Here is a 13,012-nt window from a genome sequence, read left to right on the forward strand (position 1 = left end):
ACATGGCTCCATTCTATGTAAGTCGCACAACCGGATCTTCACTTTATACATGTCAAACACACACGATTCCACTCTGTATATGTCGTGCACACACGGCTCCGCTCTGCACACATCATACAGACACAGCTCCGCTCCTTATACTTCGTACACACACGGTTCTGCTCCGTACAAGTTGTAGACACACGGCTCTGCTTCTTATGCGTTGTACACACATGATTCCGCTCTGCACACGGCTCTGCTCACATTGTACACACATGTGACACGCCCACGGGGTCAGGGCTTTACTCGTTCTGGGGAAGTCCCGTTACTATGGTGACCACCTCTCGCCCAGTTTCTGTGTCTGGCAGCTAAGCTGGGACAGCACTTAGGCTGGTTTCAGACGTCCGTGTTTAATCAGGTACCACTCACACGCATGGTTATGGTCATACGTGTGACATCCGTGTTTGCATACGTGTGACACGTACCGGGTAAAACACGTGTCTCTGTAATGAAAAGATGTTCTATATTTACCTGTATCCAGCGATGCTGTCTTCTACTCTGCTGCCCCCTGCTCCTGATCCCCGCTCATTATTTTCATTGATTATTCACTGCCTGAGGATCTGGAAGCCGGAACATTGCGGGGACAGGCTGTGTACAGCACAGCTGAGGACAGCACCGCCGGGGACATCACCGGTACGTGTCACACGTGTCAGTGTGCGATCCGTGTGACACCCGTGCTGCTGCAGAAAAAACGGGCACATCTCCGTGTGAAATAGCGGGGCCACACGGTCCGTGTGAAAACACGGCCGTGTGAGAGTGCACAATAGGGTAACATGGGTACGTGTGACATCCGTGTTAAAAACGGATGTCGCACGTACCTAAAACACGGACGTCTGAAACCAGCCTGAAAACCAGTGGTTAACCTCTTCCTCCCCCAGGATGAGTACTGCACCTTAAGTGAGATTAAATACCGTGTGGCGACTGAGCCTCATTGGCGCCACACATGGATCTCCTCCATACACCTCGTACACACGCGGCTCCGCTCCGTACACCTTGTACACACGCGGCTCCGCTCCGTACACCTCGTACACACGCGGCTCCGCTCCGTACACCTCGTACACACGCGGCTCCGCTCCGTACACCTCGTACACACGCGGCTCCGCTCCGTACACCTCGTACACACGCGGCTCCGCTCCGTACACCTCGTACACACGCGGCTCCGCTCCGTACACCTCGTACACACGCGGCTCCGCTCCGTACACCTCGTACACACGCGGCTCCGCTCCGTACACCTCGTACACACGCGGCTCCGCTCCGTACACCTCGTACACACGCGGCTCCGCTCCGTACACCTCGTACACACGCGGCTCCGCTCCGTACACCTCGTACACACGCGGCTCCGCTCCGTACACCTCGTACACACATGGCTCTGCTCCGTACACCTCGTACACACACGGCTCCGCTCCGTACACCTCGTACACACGCGACTCTGCTACATCCACACTGTAAACCCCTCCTGACCCCACACATAAACTTCCCCTCATCCAGCACCATGACAACCACCACAGCAGAGTCCTGCATACACTGAGGAGCTGATCATGTGACCCCTGACTCCTCCCCTCCATGTGACATCATCACAGGTCCTGTAAGCAAAGAGCAGCCATATATCTAGTGTGCGGCTCTGCAGGTGGAGGTAGGTGCAGGGTATTATATATCTAGTGTGCGGCTCTGCAGGTGGAGGTAGGTGCAGGTTATTATATATCTAGTGTGCGGCTCTGCAGGTGGAGGTAGGTGCAGGGTATTATATATCTAGTGTGCGGCTCTGCAGGTGGAGGTAGGTGCAGGGTATTATATATCTAGTGTGCGGCTCTGCAGGTGGAGGTAGGTGCAGGGTATTATATATCTAGTGTGCGGCTCTGCAGGTGGAGGTAGGTGCAGGGTATTATATATCTAGTGTGCGGCTCTGCAGGTGGAGGTAGGTGCAGGTTATTATATATCTAGTGTGCGGCTCTGCAGGTGGAGGTAGGTGCAGGTTATTATATATCTAGTGTGCGGCTCTGCAGGTGGAGGTAGGTGCAGGGTATTATATATCTAGTGTGCGGCTCTGCAGGTGGAGGTAGGTGCAGGGTATTATATATCTAGTGTGCGGCTCTGCAGGTGGAGGTAGGTGCAGGGTATTATATATCTGTGTGCGGCTCTGCAGGTGGAGGTAGGTGCAGGGTATTATATATCTAGTGTGCGGCTCTGCAGGAGGAGGTAGGTGCAGGGTATTATATATCTAGTGTGCGGCTCTGCAGGTGGAGGTAGGTGCAGGGTATTATATATCTGGTGTGCGGCTCTGCAGGTGGAGGTAGGTGCAGGGTATTATATATCTAGTGTGCGGCTCTGCAGGTGGAGGTAGGTGCAGGGTATTATATATCTAGTGTGCGGCTCTGCAGGAGGAGGTAGGTGCAGGTTATTATATATCTAGTGTGCGGCTCTGCAGGTGGAGGTAGGTGCAGGGTATTATATATCTAGTGTGCGGCTCTGCAGGTGGAGGTAGGTGCAGGTTATTATATATCTAGTGTGCGGCTCTGCAGGTGGAGGTAGGTGCAGGGTATTATATATCTAGTGTGCGGCTCTGCAGGTGGAGGTAGGTGCAGGGTATTATATATCTAGTGTGCGGCTCTGCAGGTGGAGGTAGGTGCAGGTTATTATATATCTAGTGTGCGGCTCTGCAGGTGGAGGTAGGTGCAGGGTATTATATATCTAGTGTGCGGCTCTGCAGGAGGAGGTAGGTGCAGGTTATTATATATCTAGTGTGCGGCTCTGCAGGTGGAGGTAGGTGCAGGGTATTATATATCTAGTGTGCGGCTCTGCAGGTGGAGGTAGGTGCAGGGTATTATATATCTAGTGTGCGGCTCTGCAGGTGGAGGTAGGTGCAGGTTATTATATATCTGTGTGCGGCTCTGCAGGTGGAGGTAGGTGCAGGGTATTATATATCTAGTGTGCGGCGCTGCAGGTGGAGGTAGGTGCAGGGTATTATATATCTAGTGTGCGGCTCTGCAGGTGGAGGTAGGTGCAGGGTATTATATATCTGTGTGCGGCTCTGCAAGTGGAGGTAGGTGCAGGGTATTATATATCTAGTGTGCGGCTCTGCAGGTGGAGGTAGGTGCAGGGTATTATATATCTAGTGTGCGGCTCTGCAGGAGGAGGTAGGTGCAGGGTATTATATATCTAGTGTGCGGCTCTGCAGGAGGAGGTAGGTGCAGGGTATTATATATCTAGTGTGCGGCTCTGCAGGTGGAGGTAGGTGCAGAGTATTATATATCTAGTGTGCGGCTCTGCAGGTGGAGGTAGGTGCAGGGTATTATATATCTAGTGTGCGGCTCTGCAGGTGGAGGTAGGTGCAGGGTATTATATATCTAGTGTGCGGCTCTGCAGGTGGAGGTAGGTGCAGGGTATTATATATCTAGTGTGCGGCTCTGCAGGTGGAGGTAGGTGCAGGGTATTATATATCTAGTGTGCGGCTCTGCAGGTGGAGGTAGGTGCAGGGTATTATATATCTAGTGTGCGGCTCTGCAGGTGGAGGTAGGTGCAGGGTATTATATATCTAGTGTGCGGCTCTGCAGGTGGAGGTAGGTGCAGGGTATTATATATCTGTGTGCGGCTCTGCAGGTGGAGGTAGGTGCAGGGTATTATATATCTAGTGTGCGGCTCTGCAGGTGGAGGTAGGTGCAGGGTATTATATATCTAGTGTGCGGCTCTGCAGGTGGAGGTAGGTGCAGGGTATTATATATCTGTGTGCGGCTCTGCAGGTGGAGGTAGGTGCAGGGTATTATATATCTGTGTGCGGCTCTGCAGGTGGAGGTAGGTGCAGGGTATTATATATCTAGTGTGCGGCTCTGCAGGTGGAGGTAGGTGCAGGGTATTATATATCTAGTGTGCGGCTCTGCAGGTGGAGGTAGGTGCAGGGTATTATATATCTAGTGTGCGGCTCTGCAGGTGGAGGTAGGTGCAGGGTATTATATATCTGTGCGCGGCTCTGCAGGTGGAGGTAGGTGCAGGGTATTATATATCTGTGTGCGGCTCTGCAGGTGGAGGTAGGTGCAGGGTATTATATATCTGTGTGCGGCTCTGCAGGTGGAGGTAGGTGCAGGGTATTATATATCTGTGTGCGGCTCTGCAGGTGGAGGTAGGTGCAGGGTATTATATATCTAGTGTGCGGCTCTGCAGGAGGAGGTAGGTGCAGGGTATTATATATCTGTGTGCGGCTCTGCAGGTGGAGGTAGGTGCAGGGTATTATATATCTGTGTGCGGCTCTGCAGGTGGAGGTAGGTGCAGATTATTATATATCTGTGTGCGGCTCTGCAGGTGGAGGTAGGTGCAGGGTATTATATATCTGTGTGCGGCTCTGCAGGTGGAGGTAGGTGCAGGGTATTATATATCTGTGTGCGGCTCTGCAGGTGGAGGTAGGTGCAGGGTATTATATATCTGTGTGCGGCTCTGCAGGTGGAGGTAGGTGCAGGGTATTATATATCTGTGTGCGGCTCTGCAGGTGGAGGTAGGTGCAGGGTATTATATATCTGTGTGCGGCTCTGCAGGTGGAGGTAGGTGCAGATTATTATATATCTGTGTGCGGCTCTGCAGGTGGAGGTAGGTGCAGGGTATTATATATCTAGTGTGTGGCTCTGCAGGTGGAGGTAGGTGCAGGGTATTATATATCTGTGTGCGGCTCTGCAGGTGGAGGTAGGTGCAGGGTATTATATATCTGTGTGCGGCTCTGCAGGTGGAGGTAGGTGCAGGGTATTATATATCTGTGTGCGGCTCTGCAGGTGGAGGTAGGTGCAGGGTATTATATATCTAGTGTGCGGCTCTGCAGGTGGAGGTAGGTGCAGGGTATTATATATCTAGTGTGCGGCTCTGCAGGTGGAGGTAGGTGCAGGGTATTATATATCTAGTGTGCGGCTCTGCAGGTGGAGGTAGGTGCAGGGTATTATATATCTGTGTGCGGCTCTGCAGGTGGAGGTAGGTGCAGGGTATTATATATCTAGTGTGCGGCTCTGCAGGTGGAGGTAGGTGCAGGGTATTATATATCTGTGCGCGGCTCTGCAGGTGGAGGTAGGTGCAGGGTATTATATATCTGTGTGCGGCTCTGCAGGTGGAGGTAGGTGCAGGGTATTATATATCTAGTGTGCGGCTCTGCAGGTGGAGGTAGGTGCAGGGTATTATATATCTGTGTGCGGCTCTGCAGGTGGAGGTAGGTGCAGGGTATTATATATCTGTGTGCGGCTCTGCAGGTGGAGGTAGGTGCAGGGTATTATATATCTAGTGTGCGGCTCTGCAGGTGGAGGTAGGTGCAGGGTATTATATATCTAGTGTGCGGCTCTGCAGGTGGAGGTAGGTGCAGGGTATTATATATCTAGTGTGCGGCTCTGCAGGTGGAGGTAGGTGCAGGGTATTATATATCTAGTGTGCGGCTCTGCAGGTGGAGGTAGGTGCAGGGTATTATATATCTGTGCGCGGCTCTGCAGGTGGAGGTAGGTGCAGGGTATTATATATCTGTGTGCGGCTCTGCAGGTGGAGGTAGGTGCAGGGTATTATATATCTAGTGTGCGGCTCTGCAGGTGGAGGTAGGTGCAGGGTATTATATATCTGTGTGCGGCTCTGCAGGTGGAGGTAGGTGCAGGGTATTATATATCTGTGTGCGGCTCTGCAGGTGGAGGTAGGTGCAGGGTATTATATATCTAGTGTGCGGCTCTGCAGGAGGAGGTAGGTGCAGGGTATTATATATCTGTGTGCGGCTCTGCAGGTGGAGGTAGGTGCAGGGTATTATATATCTAGTGTGTGGCTCTGCAGGTGGAGGTAGGTGCAGGGTATTATATATCTAGTGTGCGGCTCTGCAGGTGGAGGTAGGTGCAGGGTATTATATATCTCGTGTGCGGCTCTGCAGGTGGAGGCAGGTGCAGGGTATTATATATCTGTGTGCGGCTCTGCAGGTGGAGGTAGGTGCAGGGTATTATATATCTAGTGTGCGGCTCTGCAGGTGGAGGCAGGTGCAGGGTATTATATATCTGTGTGCGGCTCTGCAGGTGGAGGTAGGTGCAGGTTATTATATATCTGTGTGCGGCTCTGCAGGTGGAGGTAGGTGCAGGGTATTATATATCTAGTGTGCGGCTCTGCAGGTGGAGGTAGGTGCAGGGTATTATATATCTGTGTGCGGCTCTGCAGGTGGAGGTAGGTGCAGGGTATTATATATCTAGTGTGCGGCTCTGCAGGTGGAGGTAGGTGCAGGGTATTATATATCTAGTGTGCGGCTCTGCAGGTGGAGGTAGGTGCAGGGTATTATATATCTAGTGTGCGGCTCTGCAGGAGGAGGTAGGTGCAGGTTATTATATATCTAGTGTGCGGCTCTGCAGGTGGAGGTAGGTGCAGGTTATTATATATCTAGTGTGCGGCTCTGCAGGTGGAGGTAGGTGCAGGTTATTATATATCTAGTGTGCGGCTCTGCAGGTGGAGGTAGGTGCAGGGTATTATATATCTAGTGTGCGGCTCTGCAGGTGGAGGTAGGTGCAGGGTATTATATATCTGTGTGCGGCTCTGCAGGTGGAGGTAGGTGCAGGGTATTATATATCTGTGTGCGGCTCTGCAGGTGGAGGTAGGTGCAGGGTATTATATATCTAGTGTGCGGCTCTGCAGGTGGAGGTAGGTGCAGGGTATTATATATTAGTGTGCGGCTCTGCAGGTGGAGGTAGGTGCAGGGTATTATATATCTAGTGTGCGGCTCTGCAGGTGGAGGTAGGTGCAGGGTATTATATATCTGTGTGCGGCTCTGCAGGTGGAGGTAGGTGCAGGGTATTATATATCTAGTGTGCGGCTCTGCAGGTGGAGGTAGGTGCAGGGTATTATATATCTAGTGTGCGGCTCTGCAGGTGGAGGTAGGTGCAGGGTATTATATATCTAGTGTGCGGCTCTGCAGGTGGAGGTAGGTGCAGGGTATTATATATCTGTGTGCGGCTCTGCAGGTGGAGGTAGGTGCAGGGTATTATATATCTGTGTGCGGCTCTGCAGGTGGAGGTAGGTGCAGGTTATTATATATCTGTGTGCGGCTCTGCAGGTGGAGGTGTGTGGAGATTCCCCATTACTGGCCTCAGGCTCCATACACATTAGATGCTGGGGGAGAACAGTCGCTCTATAGAAGAGAATCCTCCTGATTGCCCCGTGAAGGATGGATATGGACAGGGACAAGATGGCGGAGAGGATATTCCACCTCACCCTAGAGATCCTCTTCCGGCTTACTGGAGAGGTGAGAGATTCTGATGACGTCACATTACATCATTCTTATCTATGGGAATAACAGATGGACAGAACTTGAGAGGTGAGGACTCTGGAAATGTCTGGAGTGAGATTTATTACTGTGTCTCTCCATAACCAGGATTACACAGTAGTGAAGAAGACCTCTAGTGAGCGCTGTCAGGCCCCTGTGTCTGAGGGATGGGGAAGACCCCTGAGCCCAATCACGGGGCCTCCACCTCACCCCCCGATACATGAGGACAACAATGACCAGAAGATCCTAGAACTCACCTACAAGATGATTGAGCTGCTGACTGGAGAGGTGACACTGCTGGGAATGCTGGGACATTATACAGTAACGCTATGAAGGGATCGGGGGTGACGGTATCATTGTATGTGTCAGGTTCCTATAAGGTGTCAGGACGTCACCGTCTATTTCTCCATGGAGGAGTGGGAGTATTTAGAAGGACACAAAGATCTGTACAAGGACGTCATGATGGAGGATCCCCAGCCCCTCACATCACCAGGTAATAGACAGGACTAAATACACACGGCCTATAATTATCTGTATGTAAGGAATGAATTCAGTCCCTGTGTCTCCTCCAGTTCTATCCAGTAAGAGGACAACACCAGAGAGATGTCCCCGTCCTCTTCTCCCACAGGACTGTAAACAAGAAGACCCCGATGTTCCTCAGGATCATCAGGTAGATGGAGAGAAGGTGCCATGAAATCACCCTATGATGTGTAGACGGCTGTGAAGGTCTTGTGCTCAGTCTTGTTTTATCCTCCAGTATTATCTGTGTTATACTTGTGTAATTTTATATATATATATATATATATATTTCCTCCCCACCATCACCGAAGGAGAACTTGCGCATCTTCTCTCAAAAGCGCACCTCACAACCTGCGTACTTGACCCGATCCCATCCCGCCTCCTCCCCAACCTCACCGCTATGCTTATTCCAGCCTTAACCCATCTCTTCAACCTATCTTTAACGACTGGTACCTTCCCTTCTGCCTTTAAACATGCAACAGTCACACCCATCCTAAAGAAACCTTCCCTTGACCCAACCTCTACTACCAGCTATCGCCCCATATCGCTACTCCCATTCGCCTCAAAACTCCTGAAACAGCACGTCCATGCTGAACTTTGCTCCCACCTCTCCTCTAACTCTCTCTTTGACAACCTACAGTCCGGCTTCCGTCCACATCATTCTACTAAAACTGCTTTAACCAAAATCACAAATAACTTGCTTACTGCCAAAGCTAACAAGCACTTCTCTATACTCCTACTTCTAGACCTGTCCTCATCCTTTGACACTGTTGACCACTCCCTCCTACTACAGATCCTCTCTTCCCTTGGTGTCAGAAACCTCGCCCTCTCTTGGATCTCTTCATACCTCTCCAACTGCACTTTTAGTGTCTCCCACTCTCACACAACCTCTTCATCCCACCATCTTTCTGTTGGCGTCCCTCAAGGCTCTGTCCTGGGACCATTACTTTTTTCTATCTATACATTTGGCCTGGGACAACTCATAAAGTCCCATGGCTTCCAGTACCACCTATATGCCGATGACACTCAGATCTACCTCTCTGGCCCAGATGTCACATCTCTGCTGTCCAGAATCCCAGAGTGTCTATCGGCTAAATCTTCCTTCTTTTCCTCTCGCTTCCTAAAGCTCAGTGTGGCCAAAACTGAACTGATCATCTTTCCTCCATCTCACCTACACTCTCTACCTGATCTACCTGTTACAATAAATAACATCACGCTCTCCCCAGCACACAAAGTTCGGTGCCTCGGAGTGACCTTTGACTCTGCCTTGTCCTTCACACCACACATCCAATCCCTCACCACCTCCTGCCGTCTTCAACTCAAAAATATTTCGAGAATCCGCCCTTTCCTCAATTCCCAATCTACAAAAATGCTAGTGCATGCCCTCATAATCTCCCGCCTCGACTACTGCAACATCCTCCTCTGTGGCTTCCCTGCTAACACGCTCGGCCCTCTCCAGTCCATCCTTAACTGTGCTGCCCGACTGATCCACCTCTCTCCTCAATACCACCCCGCTTCTCCTCTCTGCAAATCCCTCCATTGGCTCCCAATCTTTCACCATATTCAATTCAAACTACTAACACTGATCTACAAAGCCGTCCATAATCTGTCTCCTCCGTACATCTCCGAACTAATTTCTCACTACTCCCCAAAACGCAATCTCCGATCCTCCCAAGATCTCCTTCTCTCCTCCTCACGCAACCGACTCAAAGACTTATCCCGAGCATCCCCAGTCTTCTGGAACTCGCTGCAATCAACATGTCAGACTATCTACTACACTTGCAAACTTCAAACAGATCTTGAAAACTCATCTGTTCAGAAATGCCTATAACCTTCAATGACCTCACTGCTTCACCACCACCGTGCGGAGCTGCCGCCTCACCACCGTGCGGAGCTGCCACCCCACCACCGTGCGCAGCTGCCGCCCCACCACCGTGCGCAGCTGCCGCCCCACCACCGTGCGCAGCTGCCGCCCCACCACCGTGCGCAGCTGCCGCCCCACCACCGTGCGGAGCTGCCGCCCAACCTACACCCCACCTACTGTCTCCTCCCCAAAATCCTATAGAATGTAAGCCCGCAAGGGCAGGGCCCTCTTCCCTCTGTACTAGTCTGTCTACTGTAACTTGTATATGTATTCTGTATGTAACCCCCTTCTCATGTACAGCACCATGGAATCAATGGTGCTCTATAAATAATAATAATAATAATAATGAGAGCGGTGGAGATGGCAGGATTAGAGCTGATCATAGATGGGACTTCTCCATCTGTCTGTGACTTTTACAATATTTGTTTCAGGGGGAAGATCTGCCCCATATTAATACTACAGAGACATATGTGAGGGGTGATGAGTGGTGTAAAGAGGCAATTCCTACAGATAACCGCCCAGGTGAGTAGTAACCGCACAGGTGAGTAGTGACCGCTCTCGCTCTGTCAGTATGTCCAAGACCATTTGTTTGACTATTACATAATTACATTATTTGGCAATTTAAAAGAAATCAAAACAGGCAAATTCTGGACAAATCACAGTCTTCAAAATGACTAATTTAGAACTTGTGACCTCAAAGTCAAAGAAGTCTTCATTTTTTAAAACAGACATGTGGTGAACACATTTGGTCTTGAGTCATTGTGTCACTCCATTGACAATCAAAAATCCATCTCTAAAAATCTGTCGCTGACCGCAGCAATGGAGTTCATTGAAGTCGAAAGAGGCTGATAACCATCCTATTTTCGCTATTAATCTCTGACATTGGCATTTAAATAGAGCAGTTGCCAATACACACATCCAGTTTTCATCAGCTTTTCAAGACATGATCATGGGGCACCGATGAGTTACTACCACAACCGGGGGCCTGATGAAAGGCCTTATTTCTGCCATTTTAGTCCTACAGTGAAGCTCAGCCACGGACTGAGCTTCATAGGAATGCACAGTTTTCGCTATATGCTGGAATACCTTGACAACACAGTACATAGCATAAGCAACCAGACAACAGCAGGTTAAAAAAATAAAAATATGCAAAATATTGAAAAATAAAAATCTCTCAAATTAGAAAAAAATAGATAACTGAATTTTCGACGGGCATTTTTATAGAGAAAGTCATGAAATAACCATTAATTTTCACAATATAAAGTTACTGTTATACTGTTGAAAAATGATCCAATCTATTTTATTCTTGGCAGATCAATTTGCCACCCGATCAACAAGACATCGAATATCCTCAGATTGTAAAGCAGAAGTCTGTGGTGTCACACAAGATACAAATGAAGAACATGTCATTATTCCAGATATATGTGAAGCCCTTCACAGAAAAGATCTATCATCTGATCGTTTTAAAAAGGTTCTATCTTCTGATTCAGCAAAAACGGTTAAGAATAATAAAGTTCAAAGAAAGTATGTTGAACATCAAAGTTCACGTACAAGGAAGAAACCATTTTTATGTTCAGAATGTGGGAAATATTTTACAGATAGATCAAGTCTTGCTATACATCAGAGAACTCACACAGGGGAGAAGCCATTTTCATGTTCAGAATGTGGGAAATGTTTTAGTCGAAAATCAATAGTTGTTGACCATCAAAAAACTCACACAGGAGAGAAGCCATATTCATGTCCAGAATGTGGAAAAGGCTTTAACACAAAGTCAAATCTCGTTTCACATAAAAGAACTCACACACGGGAGATGCCATATTCATGTTCAGAATGTGGGAGAAGTTTTAACCACAAATCGACTCTTGTTGCACATAACAGAATTCACACAGGAGAGAAACTATTTTCATGTTCAGAATGTGGGAAACGTTTTAACCGGAGATCACATTTGGTTTCCCATGAAAGGACTCACACAGGGGAGAAGCCTTTTACATGTTCCGAATGCGGGAAAAGTTTTAAACAAAGATCAAATTTTGTTGACCATCAAAAAATTCACAGAGGAGAGAAACCTTATTCATGTTTAGAATGTGGGAAAGGTTTTAGCCAGAATTCAACTCTTATTACACATCAAAGAACTCACACAGGGGAGAAGCCATATTCATGTTCGCACTGTGGGAGATGTTTTATCCAGAAATCAACTCTTATTACACATCAAAGAACTCACACAGGGGAGAAGCCATATTCATGTTCGGACTGTGGGAAATGTTTTAGCGACAAATCAAATCTTGGTATACATCAGAGAATTCACACAAGGGAGATGGCATTTTCATGATAAGAATGTAGGACATTATTTAACCGAAATTATATATTTTTTTAAACATCAGAGAATTTACACAGTCAAGAAGCCATATTCATGTTTAAAATGCTAAAATGTCCTTTTTTTTGCAGGTAGACTGATGGCTTTTACGTTTCATAAATCTTGTTAAATAAAACCACTTTAATATATATTTAATGGACTCATCTGTGCTCAGACTTTTTTTTTTTTTTTTTGCATGATGACTTTTTATTGCCATCATACATATACATTACTTTCTATTCTATTTTACTAGAGATAAATAAAAATTGGAAAGACAAAGGCGCAAATAGAGTCTTATTCTAGATGGTGGATAGGTGTCACACAGAGTTTTCCTCAAAACTCGACAAGTGTCATCGTGGCATCAGACGCTGTTCACATTACAGATTCTGACATCCTACACTATACTATTCTCTGATGTTTTTGAGTTACACAAGGAAGCTCGGACGTCGACCAGCTGTGTGCTTATTAATGGACAGGCTAACAACCTCTGCTAGCCTGCAGGTTACCTCTAGAATCATATGTTATTGAAAGCCTATCACATTTACTCCCTGCTTTTTTAAAATAGTAGAATCTGTCTTCCCACGCTAAATATAGTTTATTGCTCTGTTGGTTTGTGTGCTGTTCTGTCCAGTCCTGCTGGTGATTATATTATGTGGTGCTTGGAGTTGTTGTGAAATTCTCTTGTTGTCTTGTTGTTTTCTCCCTGCTCTTATTTTCCTCCTTCTTATTGTCTTATACCTTTTGTGTGAGCATGTTGTGAGATGAGTTTTGGCATCGCCTGTTTGTCTATCTCTGTTTCTTTTTAGTACACTCCTGTCCTGCCGTCACGTGGAGTAGGGTCAGGAGCAGGGTCAGGAAGGTGGCTCAGACATCCTCACCTTCAGAGGTAACTCTGAGATAAGGGATAGCTAAGGTCCCCATAGTCTTCAGGCACTTTATTATTGCTTTCAAATGTTGAAAAAACGCTGAAGGAGTTGACATCTAGTTCTTT

At 48.2% G+C, this 13,012-nt stretch overlaps 1 protein-coding gene across 1 annotated transcript in view; it reads left to right on the top strand.

The window, feature by feature from the left end:
* Window positions 1–12,076, top strand: part of LOC142313164 (uncharacterized) — a 190,579-nt gene extending 178,503 nt beyond the window's left edge. Inside the window, exons 20-22 of the mRNA XM_075352152.1 lie at window positions 7,893–7,955; window positions 10,100–10,190; window positions 10,982–12,076. Coding sequence (XP_075208267.1) covers window positions 7,893–7,955; window positions 10,100–10,190; window positions 10,982–11,997 — 1,170 coding nt within the window. The 3' untranslated portion in view covers window positions 11,998–12,076. The remainder of the gene's footprint in view (window positions 1–7,892; window positions 7,956–10,099; window positions 10,191–10,981) is intronic.
* The last annotated feature ends 936 nt before the right edge of the window (window positions 12,077–13,012 follow it).

This window comes from Anomaloglossus baeobatrachus, chromosome 5 (genome assembly GCF_048569485.1).
Source record: "Anomaloglossus baeobatrachus isolate aAnoBae1 chromosome 5, aAnoBae1.hap1, whole genome shotgun sequence".
NCBI lineage: Eukaryota > Metazoa > Chordata > Amphibia > Anura > Aromobatidae > Anomaloglossus > Anomaloglossus baeobatrachus.